Genomic DNA, 15,322 nt, shown 5'->3' on the forward strand with positions numbered 1-15,322 from the left:
CATTGGCCTTCATGGCAACAAGGGCACACTGCTGACTCATATCCAGCTTCTCGTCCACTGTAATCCACAGGTCCTTTTCTGCAGAATTGCTGCTTAGCCAGACAGTCCCACAGCCTGTAGCAGTGCATGGGATTCTTCCTTTCTAAGTGCAGAACTCTGCACGTGTCCTTGTTGAACCTCATCAGATTTATTTTGGCCCAATACTCCAATTTGTCTAGGTCACTCTGGACACTATCCCTACCCTCCATTGTATCTACCTCTCCCCCCGGTTTAGTGTCATCTGGGAACTTGCTGAGGGTGCAATTAATCCCATCATCCAGATCACTAATAAAGATGTTGAACAAAACTGGCCCAGGACCGACCCCTGGGGCACTCCGCTTGATACCGGCTGCCAACTAGATATCGAGCCATAGATCACTGACTGTTGAGCCCGACAATCTAGCCAGCTTTCTATCCACCTTATAGTCCATTCATCCAATCCATACTTTTTTAACTTGCTGGCAAGAATACTGTGGGAGACTGTATCAAAAGCTTTGCTAAAGTCACGATATATCACATTCACTGCTTTCCCCATATGCACAGAGCTAGTTATCTCATCATAGAAGGCAATCAGGTTGGTCAGACATGACTTGCCCTTGGTGAATCCATGTTGACTGTTCCTGATCACCTTCCTCTCCTCCAAGTGCTTCAAAATGGATTCCCTGAGGATCTGCTCCATGATTTTGCTGAGGACTGAAGTGAGGCTGACCGGTCTGTCGTTCCCCAGGTTCTCTTTTTTTTTTGTTTTTTCCCCCCTTTTTCAAATATGGGCACTATATTTTCCTTTTTCCAATCGTCCGGGACCTCCTCCGCTTGCCACAAATTTTCAAAGCTAATGGCCAATGGCTCTGCAGTTGCATCAGCCAACTCCTTCAGCACCCTTGGATGCATTAGATCTGGATCCATGGACTTGTGCATGTCCAGCTTTTCTAAACCTGTTCTTTCACCACTGAGTGCTGCTCACCTACTCCCCATGCTGTGTTGCCCACATAATAGCAGAAAGAATTTTAAGAGGGAGAGAAGAGGTGATTTCATAAGAGGTGGGAGAGTTGGTGAGGCAGGTACAACAAGGTTTCAGACAGCAGGAGCTGCAGTGCAGAAGGTTCTCACGCCTTCTGTAGCCACTCTACATTTTCTAGTACAAGACAAGAAAGTCACAAGATGGCTATGAACCAACAAATCAGCTGGAGAAATGCTACTTTTTAACATAATGGCTCTCCTGCTGAAATCTTTTTAATAGGGTGTTTTGACTGATTGTTATGTAATTTAGACTTGCATAGTTCTGTAATGGGGAGTGCAAACCTCACATTGGCCAAGAAGGTCTTAACAAGAGCCTGTGGGATCAGTCAGCCATGTCCTAACACACCTGCAGTAGGTGTCCGGTCTAGAGGGTGGAGGTGAAAGGGGAGAACCCAGGTCAGTTGGTGGCTGACTGGGAAAAGGAGCAGATTTTCAGCTCTCACTTGGTAAGAGAAGCCTGGCTGAAGCCAGGAAGCTGAGTAAGACTGCAGCCTGTCACAGCCTCCCTGAGAGAAGCTAGGTCTGAAGCAGGGAGTCCAGAGGAGTGTTAGCTAGAAAAACAGACTGAATAGCAGGGCTGCATCCAGCCATGAACTGGAACAGTCAGTTTTCCTTTCTGGTTTTATTATATTTGTTTTGTAACTTAGATACTCCAAAAACAGAGGAACTTTGACATGATTTAGTCCTGACAGCATCAGGCCACATGGGAGGTGGCTGCTTTGTATGACTACTGATGACCTGGAAGGAAAGCAAGGAGGATGAATAGTGCTACAACAAGCCACAAGTGAGCATTGTGGAGGCCAACCCTACTACAGACTGAAAAGAGGCACTCCTTTCCACTTGAGAATATACTGATGGGATTGTCCTGCAGGCATGCTATTATTCTGATAGGATTATCTACAATGAGATTATGCACTATGATATCCCGCTGTGAATTTACCCTCCTAGAAGAAACAGAATGGCTCCTTTTAAAACAAAACAAAACCTGAGAAGGGTGAATGAGGGGAAGAACTAGTGTCTAACTGGCTAGTCCCTCGAGCTCTTGTGGTGAGGCCCTTTCATTTTAGACTGTGCTGTTATGTGTGCTCTATATTGAGTCTCCAATAAATATAGTAATTGGCCTCCCCCCTACTGCTGAGTGGCTCGTGGGCATGTTAGAGACTGGCTGGGAGAAAAAAAAAGACTGGCTGAGAGAATGTAACAAAGTGTTCTTTTCCTGGATGGTGCTGTTTGTTGTTGCAAGGACAGCGTGTATAGCATGTCTATTGCTAAGCAAAAATATACTTCAGAGTTATTGTAAATGTATTGAATGTACAAAATTCTGCAGGCGGATAGTGAAAGGCTTTAGCAAAACTGTTTGTTCAGCCTTTCAGGGAAATTGTGTACTAAAGGCATAGTTAATGACTTGTTCATAGTCATTTGACACTTTTTAAGAGTGGCTATCAACCTTTTAATCCATTTTTAAAATCCTTTTGTTAGAGTTTCACTTGATTACTCATGAGGCCTTAGAAAGTTAAAGTGAAATCAGTTTCTCAGATTGAATCTGCCTCTCCGTGTAAGACATTTATTTTCTTTTATTTTCCTATGGAAATAGTTTTATTTCAAATACTGATTCTAACTCCTAGCATCCCTTCCTTTTCTGAATTGATTGCTGCATCAGGGCAGCCACCCAGCACTCCTCCTCATCCCCTGAACTGAGGCTATGGCTACACTAGAGAGTTTACAGTAGATTATCTAGTGTAGCTGCTCTAAACTGACAGAGAGCTCTCCTGTCAATTTAATCCATCCCAATGAATGGCAATAGCTCTGTCAGCAGGAAAGCTACTCCCGGCGACATAGCACTGTTGACACCGGTGCTTAGATCGGTGTAACTTATGTTGCTTGTAACTTATGGGTGACATACACGGTAGTGTAGACATAGCCTTAGTCTTTTTGTCTCTCCTGAGCAAATAAATAGATGGTAAGGTAGTGGGAGCATGATGCTCCTCCCCCAGTCCCCTTTCCTTCTCTGATCTCACAATAACTCCTGGAGGAAAGAGGAATGGGAGGGAAAAAACAAACGCGTTTTTAAAAAATGCTCAACTCCTACAGCACTAGCAAGCATTTCCCCTCATCACTGATAGCTCTGCCAAGCAGGCAGGAAGTGGGCCATGTTAGCAGTTTCTGAGATACTCTGTGTTCACACGTGAGGTTCTGTTCTAGCAGCAGGGAGAGTTGCTAGTATGGAACTCCCATGCAGATAATTATTCCTTTTTTTTCAATTTGCCAGCAGTTTCTCAGTGAAATAGTTGCTCATGCTGTGGCAGGCCTTTTGAACGCTCTCTGGATTGAGTTAACACCCTTGTAGCCTTTAGAAAATTACAATTCTGGTTGGCATCCTGGAGTATTGGCATATTTTATGATGCATTGTCACACACAGCGCAAGCGCAGCAGGAAAAGACTGAAAAAGTAGTTACCATATTATGAAGACTAGTTTCCCCACTTACTCACTAATGCCATGTGTTAAGAGATGCAGGGAAAAAGCTCAAAACAACTAACATACAAATGACTGTAGCACTTTGTCGCATTCAGCTTGGCAAGCCAAAATGGAGATGCAGTTTGTAACATGCTATATCTCTGAAACAGAATTTTTATATTACTACCAAAATTAAAAGCCCATGGAACATGATCTGTCTTCAGGATTTTGGATTGTGTAAGGAAAAGACATTATTTCATAGAAAGAGTGTGTGTGTGTATGTATATGTGTGTGTATATATATATATTTTTGATGGTCTTATATTTGGTTTAATGGCAACTCTTTGTCAAGTCTGAGATACTCAATTGAAAAGAGAACCTATTACTGGGAAACAAAATTCTCCAGTGAAAGAGACCCCATGTTTATTTTTCCCCCTACTGTTCCTCACACGTACTTGTCAACTGCTGGAAATGGCCCATCTTGATTATCACTACAAAAGGTGTTTTTTTTTCTCTCCTTCTGGTAGTAGCTCACCTTACCATGCACACTATAACAAGAGTGATCAGTTAACACCCACTGTTTCATGTTCTCTGTGTATATAAAATCGTCCTACTGTATTTTCCACTCCATGCATCCAGTGAAGTGAGCTGTAGCCCACGAAAGCTTATGCTCAAATAAATTTGTTAGTCTCTAAGGTGCCACAAGTACTCCTATTCTTTTTGCGGATACAGACTAACACAGCAGCTACTCTGAAACTTTTCTCCAAAATGTGTCTCCTGCTATCCAAACGACCGAATCGAGTTTGTTTATATACTTATTTTGCATAGCAGTTAAGTACTTGTGTATTTTCTAGAAAACAGAAAAACTGAGTGACTGCTGCTTAGTAGCCTGTGCTAAACTGATTTGGAACTACAAAAAAACCAAAACAAAAAACCCAGAAATAATTGGGGCTGTCCCTCTTATTTTTTTTCTTAGGCCTTGGAAATCTACTTGGTGGATATATATATATCTTCTGTAAAGCAAGCCTTAATTAATGTCTCTGTAAATGTCCCAGAAAGCAACATGCAATTTTTCTTCCTAAACAAATAGTTAATTACATTATTCAGGACATAGTAGATTAGAAACTCATGGGGTACCTAGGATAGATCGTGTGCCTTCTAGGACCGTCATTGACATTATACTCTTCACTGCTGTACTGTGGCATTTCTTATACCTAGTCCCAGAAAGAGACTTTAAAACACAAAATATCAGTAACACACATAGCTATTTGATAAGAGAAATATTCCCATTCGGTGGTGGTTCTCCTCCTCCTCTGCATAGTAAGTAACCAATAATTTGTTCATACCTCATAGGGCCCTAACAAATTCACTGTCCATTTTGATCAATTTCACAGTCATAGGATTTTCAAAATTGTAAATTTCATAATTTCAGCTATTTAAATTGGAAATGTCACAGTGTTGTAACTGTAGGGGTCCTGACCTAAAAAAGAGTTCGGGGGGAGGGGAGGTCGCAAGTTTATTGTAGGCGAGGTTGCGGTACCACTGCCCTTACTTCTGTGCTGCTGCTGGGGACAGCACTGCCTTCAGAGCTGGGCGGCTTGGCTGGGAGCCCAGCTCTAAAGGCAGCGCTGTGGCCAGCAGCAGCACAGAAGTAAGGATGGCCTAGTATGGTACTGCCACTCTTACTTCTGCGCTGCTGCCTGCAGAGCTGGGTCCTCAGTCAGCAGCCGCCACTCTCCGGCCATACAGCTCTAAAGGCAGCAGCGCAGAAGTAAGGGTGGCAATACCACACCTACTTCTGCAGTGCTGCGAGCAGGCTATTGCCTTCAGAGCTGGGCGACCAGCCAACAGCTGCTGCTCTCCAGCCATCCAGCTCTGAAGGCAGCGCAGAAGTAAGGGTGGCAATACTGTGACCCCCACCCCTTTCCACGGCTCTCTTTTGGGTCAGGACTCCCAATTTGAGAAACATAGGCCTCTCCCTGGAAATCTGTATAGTATAGGGCAGTGGTTTTTTTGAACTTTTTGAATTGAAGGGCAAACCAGGATCTACCCTGCCCCAGTCACTCCATCCTCCCGCCCCCCCCCCATTGCTTGCTCTCCCTCACCCTCACTCACTTTCACCAGGCTGGATCAAAGGGTTGGGGTTCAGGAGGGGGTGCAGGCTCTGGGCTGGGGGGTTTGCAGTGTGAGATGGGGCTTTGGGCTGAGCCTGGGGCAGGGGGTTGGGGTGCTGGCTCTGGGAGAGGACTGAGGGCAGGGGCCTGGGGTGGAGGAGGAGGTTCGTGGTGCAGGAGGAGGCATGGGGTGCTGCTGGCTCTGGGAGGGGGCTCAGGGCTGGGGCAAGGGCTTGGAGTGCAGGAGGGGCTCAAGGTTGGGGTCTGGCCTCCCACTGGGCAGCACTTAGCTTGGTCAGCTGCGCAGCAAGGCTAAGGCAGGCTCCCTGCCTGCCACGGCTCCATGCCACTCCCAGAAGGGGCCAACACGCCCTTGTGGCCCCTGGAAGGGCCAGGGGGCACATGGCTCCACGCGCTGCAGTTCTCTGCATGCACCACCCCGAAAGCTCCCATTGGCCACAGTTCCCCATTCCCAGCCAATGGGAGCTGTGGGGGGGATGCTTGCAGGCAGGAGCAGCGCATGGAGACCGCTCCCTCCCCCCGGGGCTGCGGAGGCGTACTGACCGCTTCCGGGAGCGGCATGGGGCCATGGCAGGTGGCCCCTGCTGCGCTGCCTGGCCAGAGATCACAGTCAACTGAGAGAGTCCCAAGGATCAACCAGTCATTTGTGATCGACGGGTTGGTGACCACAGGTATCAGGTAAAAGCACACAAAAAGACCAGATTTCATGGGGGGAAACCAGATTTCACGGTCCATGATGCGTTTTTCATGGCCATTAATTTGGTAGGGCCCTAGTCATGCTACATAATTTATTCTAAAGTAGTAGGTAAGTGGTAGAGGACCTATTGATCATCTTTAACATGGTATATGATGATAATACTGTATATGTAACCCACACGCTTGCATTGCAACATTTAGTGGTGCAAATAAGGGAGGATACATAGTTTCTTGTTTTGGGAGCACTCTCTGTGCCTGTAGACTTACCTAAGCTAGGCAAGGTGACTCCACTGGATGGTTTATAGCAGGGGTGGGCAAACTTTTTGGCCCAAGGGCCACATCTGGGTATGGAAATTGTATGGCGGGCCATGAATGCTCACATAATTGGGGGTTGGGGTGCAGGCTCTGGGGTGGTGCTGGGGATGAGTGCTTGGGGTGTAGGAGGGTGCTTCGGGCTGGGACCGAGGGGTTTGGAGGGCACGAGAGGGATCAGGGCTGGGGCAGGGAGTTGGGGCATGGGAGGGGGTCAGGAGTGCAGGCTCCGGGCGGCGCTTACCTCAAGCAGCTCCTAGAAGCAGTGGCTTGTTCCCCCTACTCCGGCTCCTACGCAGAGGCGCGGCCAGGCAGTTCTGCACACTGCTCCATCCACAGGCGCCACCCCTGCAGCTCCCATTGGCCATGGTTCTTGGCCGATGGGAACTGTGGGGGCAGTGCTTGGGGCAGTGGTAGCGTGCCAAGCCCCTTGGTTGCCTCTACATGTAGGAACCAGAGTGAGGACATGCCACTGGTTCTGGGAGCCGCATGGAGCGGGGCAAGTCCCCAACCCCGCTCCCTGACTGGAGCGCCAGAGCAGGGCAACCCCCGGACCCTGCTCCCTGGTGGGAGCTTGAGGGCTAGATTAAAATGTCTAAAGGGATGGATGCAGCCCCCAAGTCATAGTTTACCCATCCCTGGGCTAGCGTCATTCAGAAATTGGGTGTGGCAGGCACTAGGCATGCATCATTAGCTGTTTGAAATTACTTGGGTGACTTTCATTCCAGTCAAGAAGCCTAGCGGGACACCATGAAGAGTCACCTTCCGAGTGGAAAATCAGAGAAATGTAGGACTGGAAGGGACCTTAAGAAAATCATCAAGTTCTCTGTGCTCTGGCAAGACCAAGTGTTTTCTCCAACTTGTTTTTAAATGCTTCCTGTGATGGAAGCCTATTCCAGAGCTTAACTACCCTTATAATGAGAAGGTTTTCCCTAATAGCTAAACTAAATCTCCCTTGCTGCAGATTAAGCCCCTTGCTTTTTTGTCCTACTTTCAGTGGACATGGAGAACAATTGATCACCACGCTCTTTATAACATCCCTTCACATATTGGAAGACTTATGAGGTTGCACCCCAGTTTTCTTTTCTCAAAACTAAACATGCCCAATTTTTGTAACCTGTCCTCAGAGGTCAGGTTTTGTAAACCTTTTATCATTTTTGTCAATCTTCTCTGAATTCTTTTTAAGTTGCCCCCATCCTTCCTAAAGTGTGGTGCCCAGAATTAGACACAGTAGTCCAGCTGGGGCCTCACCAGTGCTAAGTAGAGCGGGACAGCTACCTCTTGTCTTGTATACAATACTCCTGTTAATATATCCCAGAATCACATTAGCCTTTTTTTGCAGCTGCATCACATTGACTCCTCATATTCAGTTTGTGGTCCATTATAACGCCCAGATCCTTTTCAGCAGTATTACCACTTAGACAGTTACTCCTCATTTTGTAGTTGTGCTTTTGATTTTTTTCCTTCCTATGTGAAGTACTTTTCACTTGTCTTTATTGAATTTCATCTGGTTAAATTCAGACCAATTCTCCAATTTGTGAAGGTCATTTTGAATTTTAAACATGTCCTCCAAAGTACTTGCAATCCCTCCCAGTTTGGTGTCATCTGCATATTTTATAATCATCCTTTGTACTCCATTATCCAAGTCATTAATGAAAATAGTGACTAGTACCGGACTAAGGACTGACTACTGTGGGACCACCCCAAATACACCCTCCCAGTTTGACAGCAAACCATTGATAACTGCTTTTTGAGTACGATCTTTCAACCAGTTGTACACCCACCTTATAGTAATTTCATTTAGACCACATATTTAATGTTTCTGAGCAAATGGCCGGCCTGCTTAAAAAAAACCCGGAGAGTTAACATTTAAATATTTTATTAATGTTTTAGTTTTTAAACGTATAAAATTTATTTACACCAATGTTAAGCTAGTTTTACATCATAATGGGAGGCTGTTATTTTAAACAGCCTTCTACAGGGTGAGGGAAGGGCTTGCCGTGCTGTAAGTGTGACAAGTAGTGTCAGTCATTAGCTAAATGGACAGATGCTACTAGCTGTAGAACTGATGTGAGCCCAGTTAGAGGCTTTATGTTCAAATGTTTTCTAGGATAAGAGGCATTTGACAGAGAGAGGTCAAAGTGAGTGGAAAGATGGATAGTTCATAAGAGATCACGAGTGAGTAGGAGGACTTTAAGTCTGTGACAAGGCACTATAGTTGAAGTGATTGTCAGCATGGATATTAAAGGTTCTGGTGTTGATGCCCAAGGACAGTGATCTTTCATGTTGAGAAAATACAACTGGCCAAATGCAAATTGTATTTGGCAATAGTGCCAGTGAAAAATTACAGCTTTGTCTAGGTTGGTGAGTTCAGATCCTAGACTCTTCTTCTCTGCCTCATCCACTTTGTTTCTACTGACTGAGCAGCCTCCATGGTAACTTATCTGTTTGTTCAGCTGTGCTGAGACGTTGAGTCCATTGCTGCTGCACGAGAAAGTGAACTGTAATTGGGGGGAAATGACTACCAGCAGGGGAAGCACAGTAAAAGCTGAAAACTTTAAACAAACAACAATACAGTTTTCTGTATGCTAAAGTGGTGTTAAAAGATAGGAAGGAAGAGCAGAGGCAAACGCTTTCTCTCCCTCCCTTTGGACTCACATTTACTCCATTGGGAGCAGGATTGAATTTTGCCATTGATTTCTACAGGTCACATTATGATACTTCTATTCATCCTGAGGAGTATCTTGCTGGCTTCAGTAGGGTGAGAAAAGGTATACAGGATCTAGTCTGATGTTTCTGATTAGGTTCATTATTAGGTCTGCATATATGCTTCACATAGGTGCTGACTCCGTGGGTACTCCGGGGATGGAGCACCCACGGGGAAAAAATGGTGGGTGCTGAGCACCCACGGCAGCCCCCAATCGGCCTCCTCCCTGCCTCTCAGTGTGTGCCGCTGGCCAATTTTTGTCTTCATTTGCATCTTTTAAAAATATAGTATTTTACTGAAATCCTATAAAATACAGTAGCATTCCGATCTTGAGAATTGATTGTGGCCCTTGTAACAGGGCCAGCCACCTCCTGACCACCCCCTCATGGCCAGAGAACACTCTGGGGTCTCCTGCTACCAATTTCTCCACTTCACTTCAACTCCACCTAACAGTAATTAAAACATTCCCATCCTGGGGTCCCATTTATAGAGTCCTTACATACTGCCGCTACTGAAGTTCATTCATGCTCTCCCTTAGGTAGGGAGTCCCCAGCCCTTTTTCCGAGAGCAATTCTAAGTCTGTTGGGCTTAACCTGGATAGAACTCAGCCCTTTGGCTTCCAGGCCCCCAAACTCATCTCCCAGTCAGGGTCTGTATTAGGAGCTGGGGGCCCAGTACTCCCAGACATTACCTGGCTGAACCTCATCAGCCTCTCAGCTTTCTGGTTTCCAGGCCCAAACCCTTCTCTCAGTCAGTGTCTGTCACAGTTCAGTTGGCCTCAAGGTCTTCCCTGCAGGAGCCTGTCCCACACTCTACAATCTCTCTACCATTTTCCCAAGTTTCTCTCCTCTTCATTGTAGCCTGCTGCTGCTGTCTATAGGGCAATCACCCTGATCTCTCCCAAGTGTGTCACATTCTGAGCAGGATTGGCTACCCCAGCAGTCCAACCCTTATGTGTGAGCTACCCTGTTACAGCCACTTCTTCATGGGAAAATTCCCTCAAGAGACATAGGGAGAGTAGGCACATAGTAGGGACCAAATCACAAATGGTCTACAGAAAGTTGAGATACAAGTGAGGGGGAAAAGATTTTTAAAAGTATAATGAAAGAGTGGCACAAAAGGAAGGATAGAAAGTGGCATAATAGTAATACAAGTGATTGGTCTATCTAGTAACTTTTTGAAGTTTTTGGGTAAGATAGGACTCGATGTAACACTAGGGTGCCAGTAGCTCTGAGTCTAGACCTATTGGAAGGAATCTTCCTGCTGTTCTTCAGTTATTTCTTTGCCATCCAACTGCCTCTTTTCGTGCTTACTAAAGATGAAAATTTCTAACTTGACAAACCCCAAAGCTTATTTGATGCTGAATACATGGGTGGTACCTTGCAACAGAATCTCAGATACTCTCTTTTTTCCCCACTACCTAGCCTTGGAAAGACTACATGACACACAGTTTAACGAATCAGATCGTTTAACATGATCGTTCCCCTCTATTCGACATTGGTGAGGCCTCATCTGGAGTACTGTGTCCAGTTTTGGGCCCCACACTACAAGAAGGATGTGGAAAAATTGGAAAACATCCAGCAAAGGGCAACAAAAATGATTAGGGGACTGGAACACATGACTTATGAGGAGAGGCTGAGGGAACTGGGATTGTTTAGTCTGCGGAAGAGAAGAATGAGGGGGGATTTGATAGCTGCTTTCAACTACCTGAAAGGAGGTTCCAAAGAGGATGCCTCTAGACTGTTCTCAGTGGTAGCAGATGACAGAACAAGGAGTAATGGTCTGAAGCTGCAGTGCGGGAGGTTTAGGTTGGATATTAGGAAAAACTTTTTCACTAGGAGGGTGGTGAAACACTGGCATGCGTTACCTAGGGAGGTGGTGGAATCTCCTTCCTTTGACGTTTTTAAGGTCAGGCTTGACAAAGCCCTGGCTGGGATGAGTTAGCTGGGGATTGGTCCTGCTTTGAGCAGGGGGTTGGACTAGATGACCACCTGAGGTCCCTTCCAACCCTGATATTCTGTGATTCTATCAATGCAGTACGGTTGGTTAGCTCATATAAAAGGCTTGACTCTTTTTGCTTCCTGTGACATGGTGGTTCTTCTGATGTCATATTGCATGACTTATTGGTGCTTTTTTTTTTTTAACTCAGGCTTTTGGAGCCAATTATGAGTTACATCAATTTGTAATAACATGCAAGGCTGAGTGTCACCATTTTCTCCGTGTTACTGATGAAGGGTATGTTGCTCCACCTACACACAAACTCAGTGGCCCAAAAAAGGAAGAAACACCAGAAATTTAAAATTCAACAATGCTAATGTTAATGATAGTGTCCCAGAAGGGCTGTAGCTAAATAGAAATTCTGATAGCCCTTATAAATGTTAGTACAAGATGACTCTGGAGCTTTATAACTGCATCTCATGGAGAAGCACTATAATCCAATGTTTTAATAGTATTCTTTGCATGCTTTGCCTGTAATTTTTTTCTGTTTCATGCTTAATAACATAAAATATCTTTTATATAAGATGGATATAGCAATCAAGGGGGTTGGATATTGCATTATGCAACATCCTGGAAAGGCATTATTCCTAGATTTCTTTAAGATTCTGACTGTCTATACGTATAGGAAAAAAGGGTGAGTTTACTTGCTATGGATCTGATCTGCAAAAGAATGTTTTTGTACTGTAAGTACTAACAGAATGACTAAGAATGATATGAAATTAAGACCTGGAAAATGTTTACCTGTTAATGTCCCAACTGGAGCTGGTTAGAAAATGGAATTTCCATTCTGTGAGAAATACTGACATTGTAAAATTTGTTTCCTTCTTTAATTGGAACAAAAAGTCAATTTTTTTTTTCACAAAACAGAAATGCAGAAAATTTTTTATTCAGAAACCTTGACACACTTTTGATAATATTATAGTAGATAAAATATCAGCTGTATAAGTGAAAATTATTAGAATGTAGAAGTGAAATCAAAAATGAAATGAGTCAAAATGATTAGTTTCAACCCTTTTCCACAGAAAAGATTTAATTGAAATCGCTACATTCCTGCAAAACATTTTTCAATTATGACAAAAAACTGCATTTTCTGATGAAAAACTTTAGTCCAATATTTTGACCAGCTGTAGTCCCAAATGTCAATAGAACATTTTGGGACTGATTCTTCTCTTACACCAATGTAGAAAAGTGGTGCAACTCCACAACCCTCACTGGAATTACTCTTGATTCCCGGTCTTCATAGAGAAGAAACAGACGAATAGACTTCAGTATCTGATGTTAGATATATTTGGACTTGAGGAGTTTATAAAAAATTACAGTGACTACAAGAGATTTTTTTTTTTAGACTTATGTAGCTTGTAAACTAAATACAGTAAAACCTCAGACTTACAAACTGACTGATCAACCACACACCTTATTTGGAATTGGAAGTACACACAATCAAGCAACAACAGAGACCCCCCCCACACACACACACACACAAATGCACATACAGTACAGTGTTAAACCTAAACTATTAAAAAAATAAAGGGGAGATTTAAAAAAAATTGGCAAGATAAGGAAACTCTTTCTATATTTGTTAAAAGCAGCATTTTTCTTCTGCAAAGTAAAGTTTCAAAGCTGTATTAAGTCAATGTTCAGTTGTAAACTTTTGAAAGAATGGCCATAACGTTTTGTTCATAGTTATGAACATTTCAGAGTTACAAAGAACTTCAATTCCTGAAGTGTTCGTACCTGAGGTTCTACTGTATACACTACATTGAACACATTAACAATCTTTTTTTTTTTCCATTGTGTTCTCCAGTCCAGCCAGAATAGATTGAATCAGTGGAGTTATGGATTTATAGGTAAAAACAAACATCAATTTGCCTCCCGTGCAACTGATTGGTGTTTTGCAGCTTGGCTGGCACCTGATCACATAACTTTCTCCCTCTGTCCCCTTTCTCTTCTGGCAGCATCCTGGTGGACTCCTATCTCTGGCACTCTATTTTATGTACAGGAAAGGGTTAGGTACTAGTTGTTCAAAGGTTAATTATGCTACGAGTTGCATCAAACTTCTACAGTGACTTTTTGTAACTTTTTTTGTACTTATTTACTGGGTGGTTGGTTGGGTTTTTTTGGAACATTTACTTGTGGCCCTGTGAATATGTTTTTTTAAAGGCAAACATTAAACATCTTGAAAAACAACATTTATAGTTACAGCAGACAAAACAGCTAACTATAAGTAGATATTTGTTTTCCTTCTAGTAGGACAGTGCATGCTGTCTGTTTTCCTGTAATTCAGCTGCACACGACTGGAGCTGTCATGCGAGTCAGTCAGGAAGATTTTGAAAAGGCCAAAGATCAGCTGAAGCTTTTGAAGGAGGACCCTGGTAATGAAGTAAAGTTGAAGCTCTACGCATTGTTTAAACAGGTAGGTCAGACAATTTTTGTTTAAATTGTGGCTATAGTCTGAAAAGTGACTGTAAAAGAATTCTTCTTAAAAGGCATTATAGGGTTCTACATTTTGTGTCTGAGCAACTTCATTGCATTTCAAAAATGCTTTTAAATTGTTTTTGAATAAATGACAGCTCTGCCAACTCAGCCTGAGCTCTGAGAGTCCAGCAGAGTTCTTCTCACCTCATGAATAATCACCAGTAACTGGTTTGTGAGTCATATTATGCCCTCAATGACACCTGTACCATTCCATTACCGTCAGTGTGATGTGAGGTGTGTCTGATTTGGACTGGGAGTGTGTGTGGAATTGTTGATGCACAAGAAGAAATAGAATCCAATTAATTCCCTTTTAGCAGTTGTACAGGTCCTATATTTGTACAGAATTTATTTCTGAGGTAAAAAATTACTCAAAATTAATCCACCACTTAGTTTGTGTGAAATGATTATAGTTTCAACCAATGTTTCCTCTAATTTTTCCCAGGCATGTGTGAAATTAATTTTGTTATGTGAACCAATATGGAGGTGATATGTGGTAGGGGTGGGGCTGAGGGGTTCGGCGTGTGGGAGGGATCTGGGGGCTAAGGGCTCCAGCTGGCGGTGCGGGCTCAAGGGTGGGGCTGCAGATGAGGGGGCTCAGGGCTGGGGCAGAGGGTTGAGGTTCAAGGGGGTGAGGGCTCCAGCTGGGGGTATGGGCTGTGGGCTGGGAATGAGGGGTTCAGGGCCGGGGCAGAAGGTTGCGATGCATGGGGGGTGAGGGCTCCAGCTGGGGGTGCAGGCTCTGGGCTGGGGATGAGGGGTTTGGGGTGCAGGTTGCCCCAGGGCCACAGCTGGGAGAGAAGACTCCCCTGAGTCTTCTCTCATCGCAGCGGAACCTGGGCTGGGTGGGAGAGGTGCCTCTCCCTGGCCACAGCAGCTCTGGGGCTGGAGCTGCAGGAGAGGCGCCTTTGCACCTCCTCGCTGCAGCCCTGAGTGCCTGCATGGTACTTGATAGGCTGCTGCACAGCCGTGCAGCTTAGAGGAACTTAGGTTTCAGCCCATTGTATTATTTATTACTAAGGCTTAAAGTGGACAATGTGACAGAGGGCATTATGCAAGCCCTCTATAGTGGGGTGGGTCTTACTACCCTAAAGGAATCTTTTTGTAATGGTATGAAGCAGTGGTTTTCAACCTTTTTTTTTTTTTTTCTCATTTGTGGACCCCTAAAAAAATTCATTCAAATAGAGGTGCGGATCCTGTGGTCCATGTCCCCTACCATAGAAGTCTTAGACTGAAAACTGGCTGAACAGAATTCAACTATAAATGTTGCACGTGCTCGGCCTGGCATTTGACGCAGCGTGAGAAAGGGTGTTAAACTGTGGACCTCTATGGTAACAACACCACTTCCAGGTTTTGACTTGCAGATGGAGGTATTCCCATACTTTTGATCAGAAAAATGAAATGCCTTTTCTGGGATCTGAAACTTTAGTCTAAGGGGTCTGTGAAAGGTCACTGAAAATAGTGTGCAGACCCCCCCAGGGGTCCGCGG

The 15,322-nt window shown here is 44.4% G+C and overlaps 1 protein-coding gene across 5 annotated transcripts in view; it reads left to right on the forward strand.

Moving 5' to 3' along the window:
- The window catches only part of ECI2 (enoyl-CoA delta isomerase 2), a gene marked incomplete at its 5' end in the record, with an annotated part of 63,451 nt that overhangs the window by 26,325 nt on the left and 21,804 nt on the right, over positions 1 to 15,322 (forward strand). For 2 of the 5 annotated variants that reach the window (XM_084622018.1, XM_084622019.1), the window contains one exon: positions 13,609 to 13,774. In XM_084622018.1, coding sequence (XP_084478144.1) covers positions 13,609 to 13,774 — 166 coding nt within the window. Of the gene's footprint in view, positions 1 to 13,608; positions 13,775 to 15,018; positions 15,204 to 15,322 lie in introns of those variants that run through there. The other 3 variants (XM_084622021.1, XM_084622020.1, XM_084622022.1) reach the window with 2 other exon arrangements.

Source organism: Lepidochelys olivacea (genome assembly GCF_965140295.1).
Source record: "Lepidochelys olivacea isolate rLepOli2 genome assembly, chromosome: 2".
NCBI classification, from domain to species: domain Eukaryota; kingdom Metazoa; phylum Chordata; order Testudines; family Cheloniidae; genus Lepidochelys; species Lepidochelys olivacea.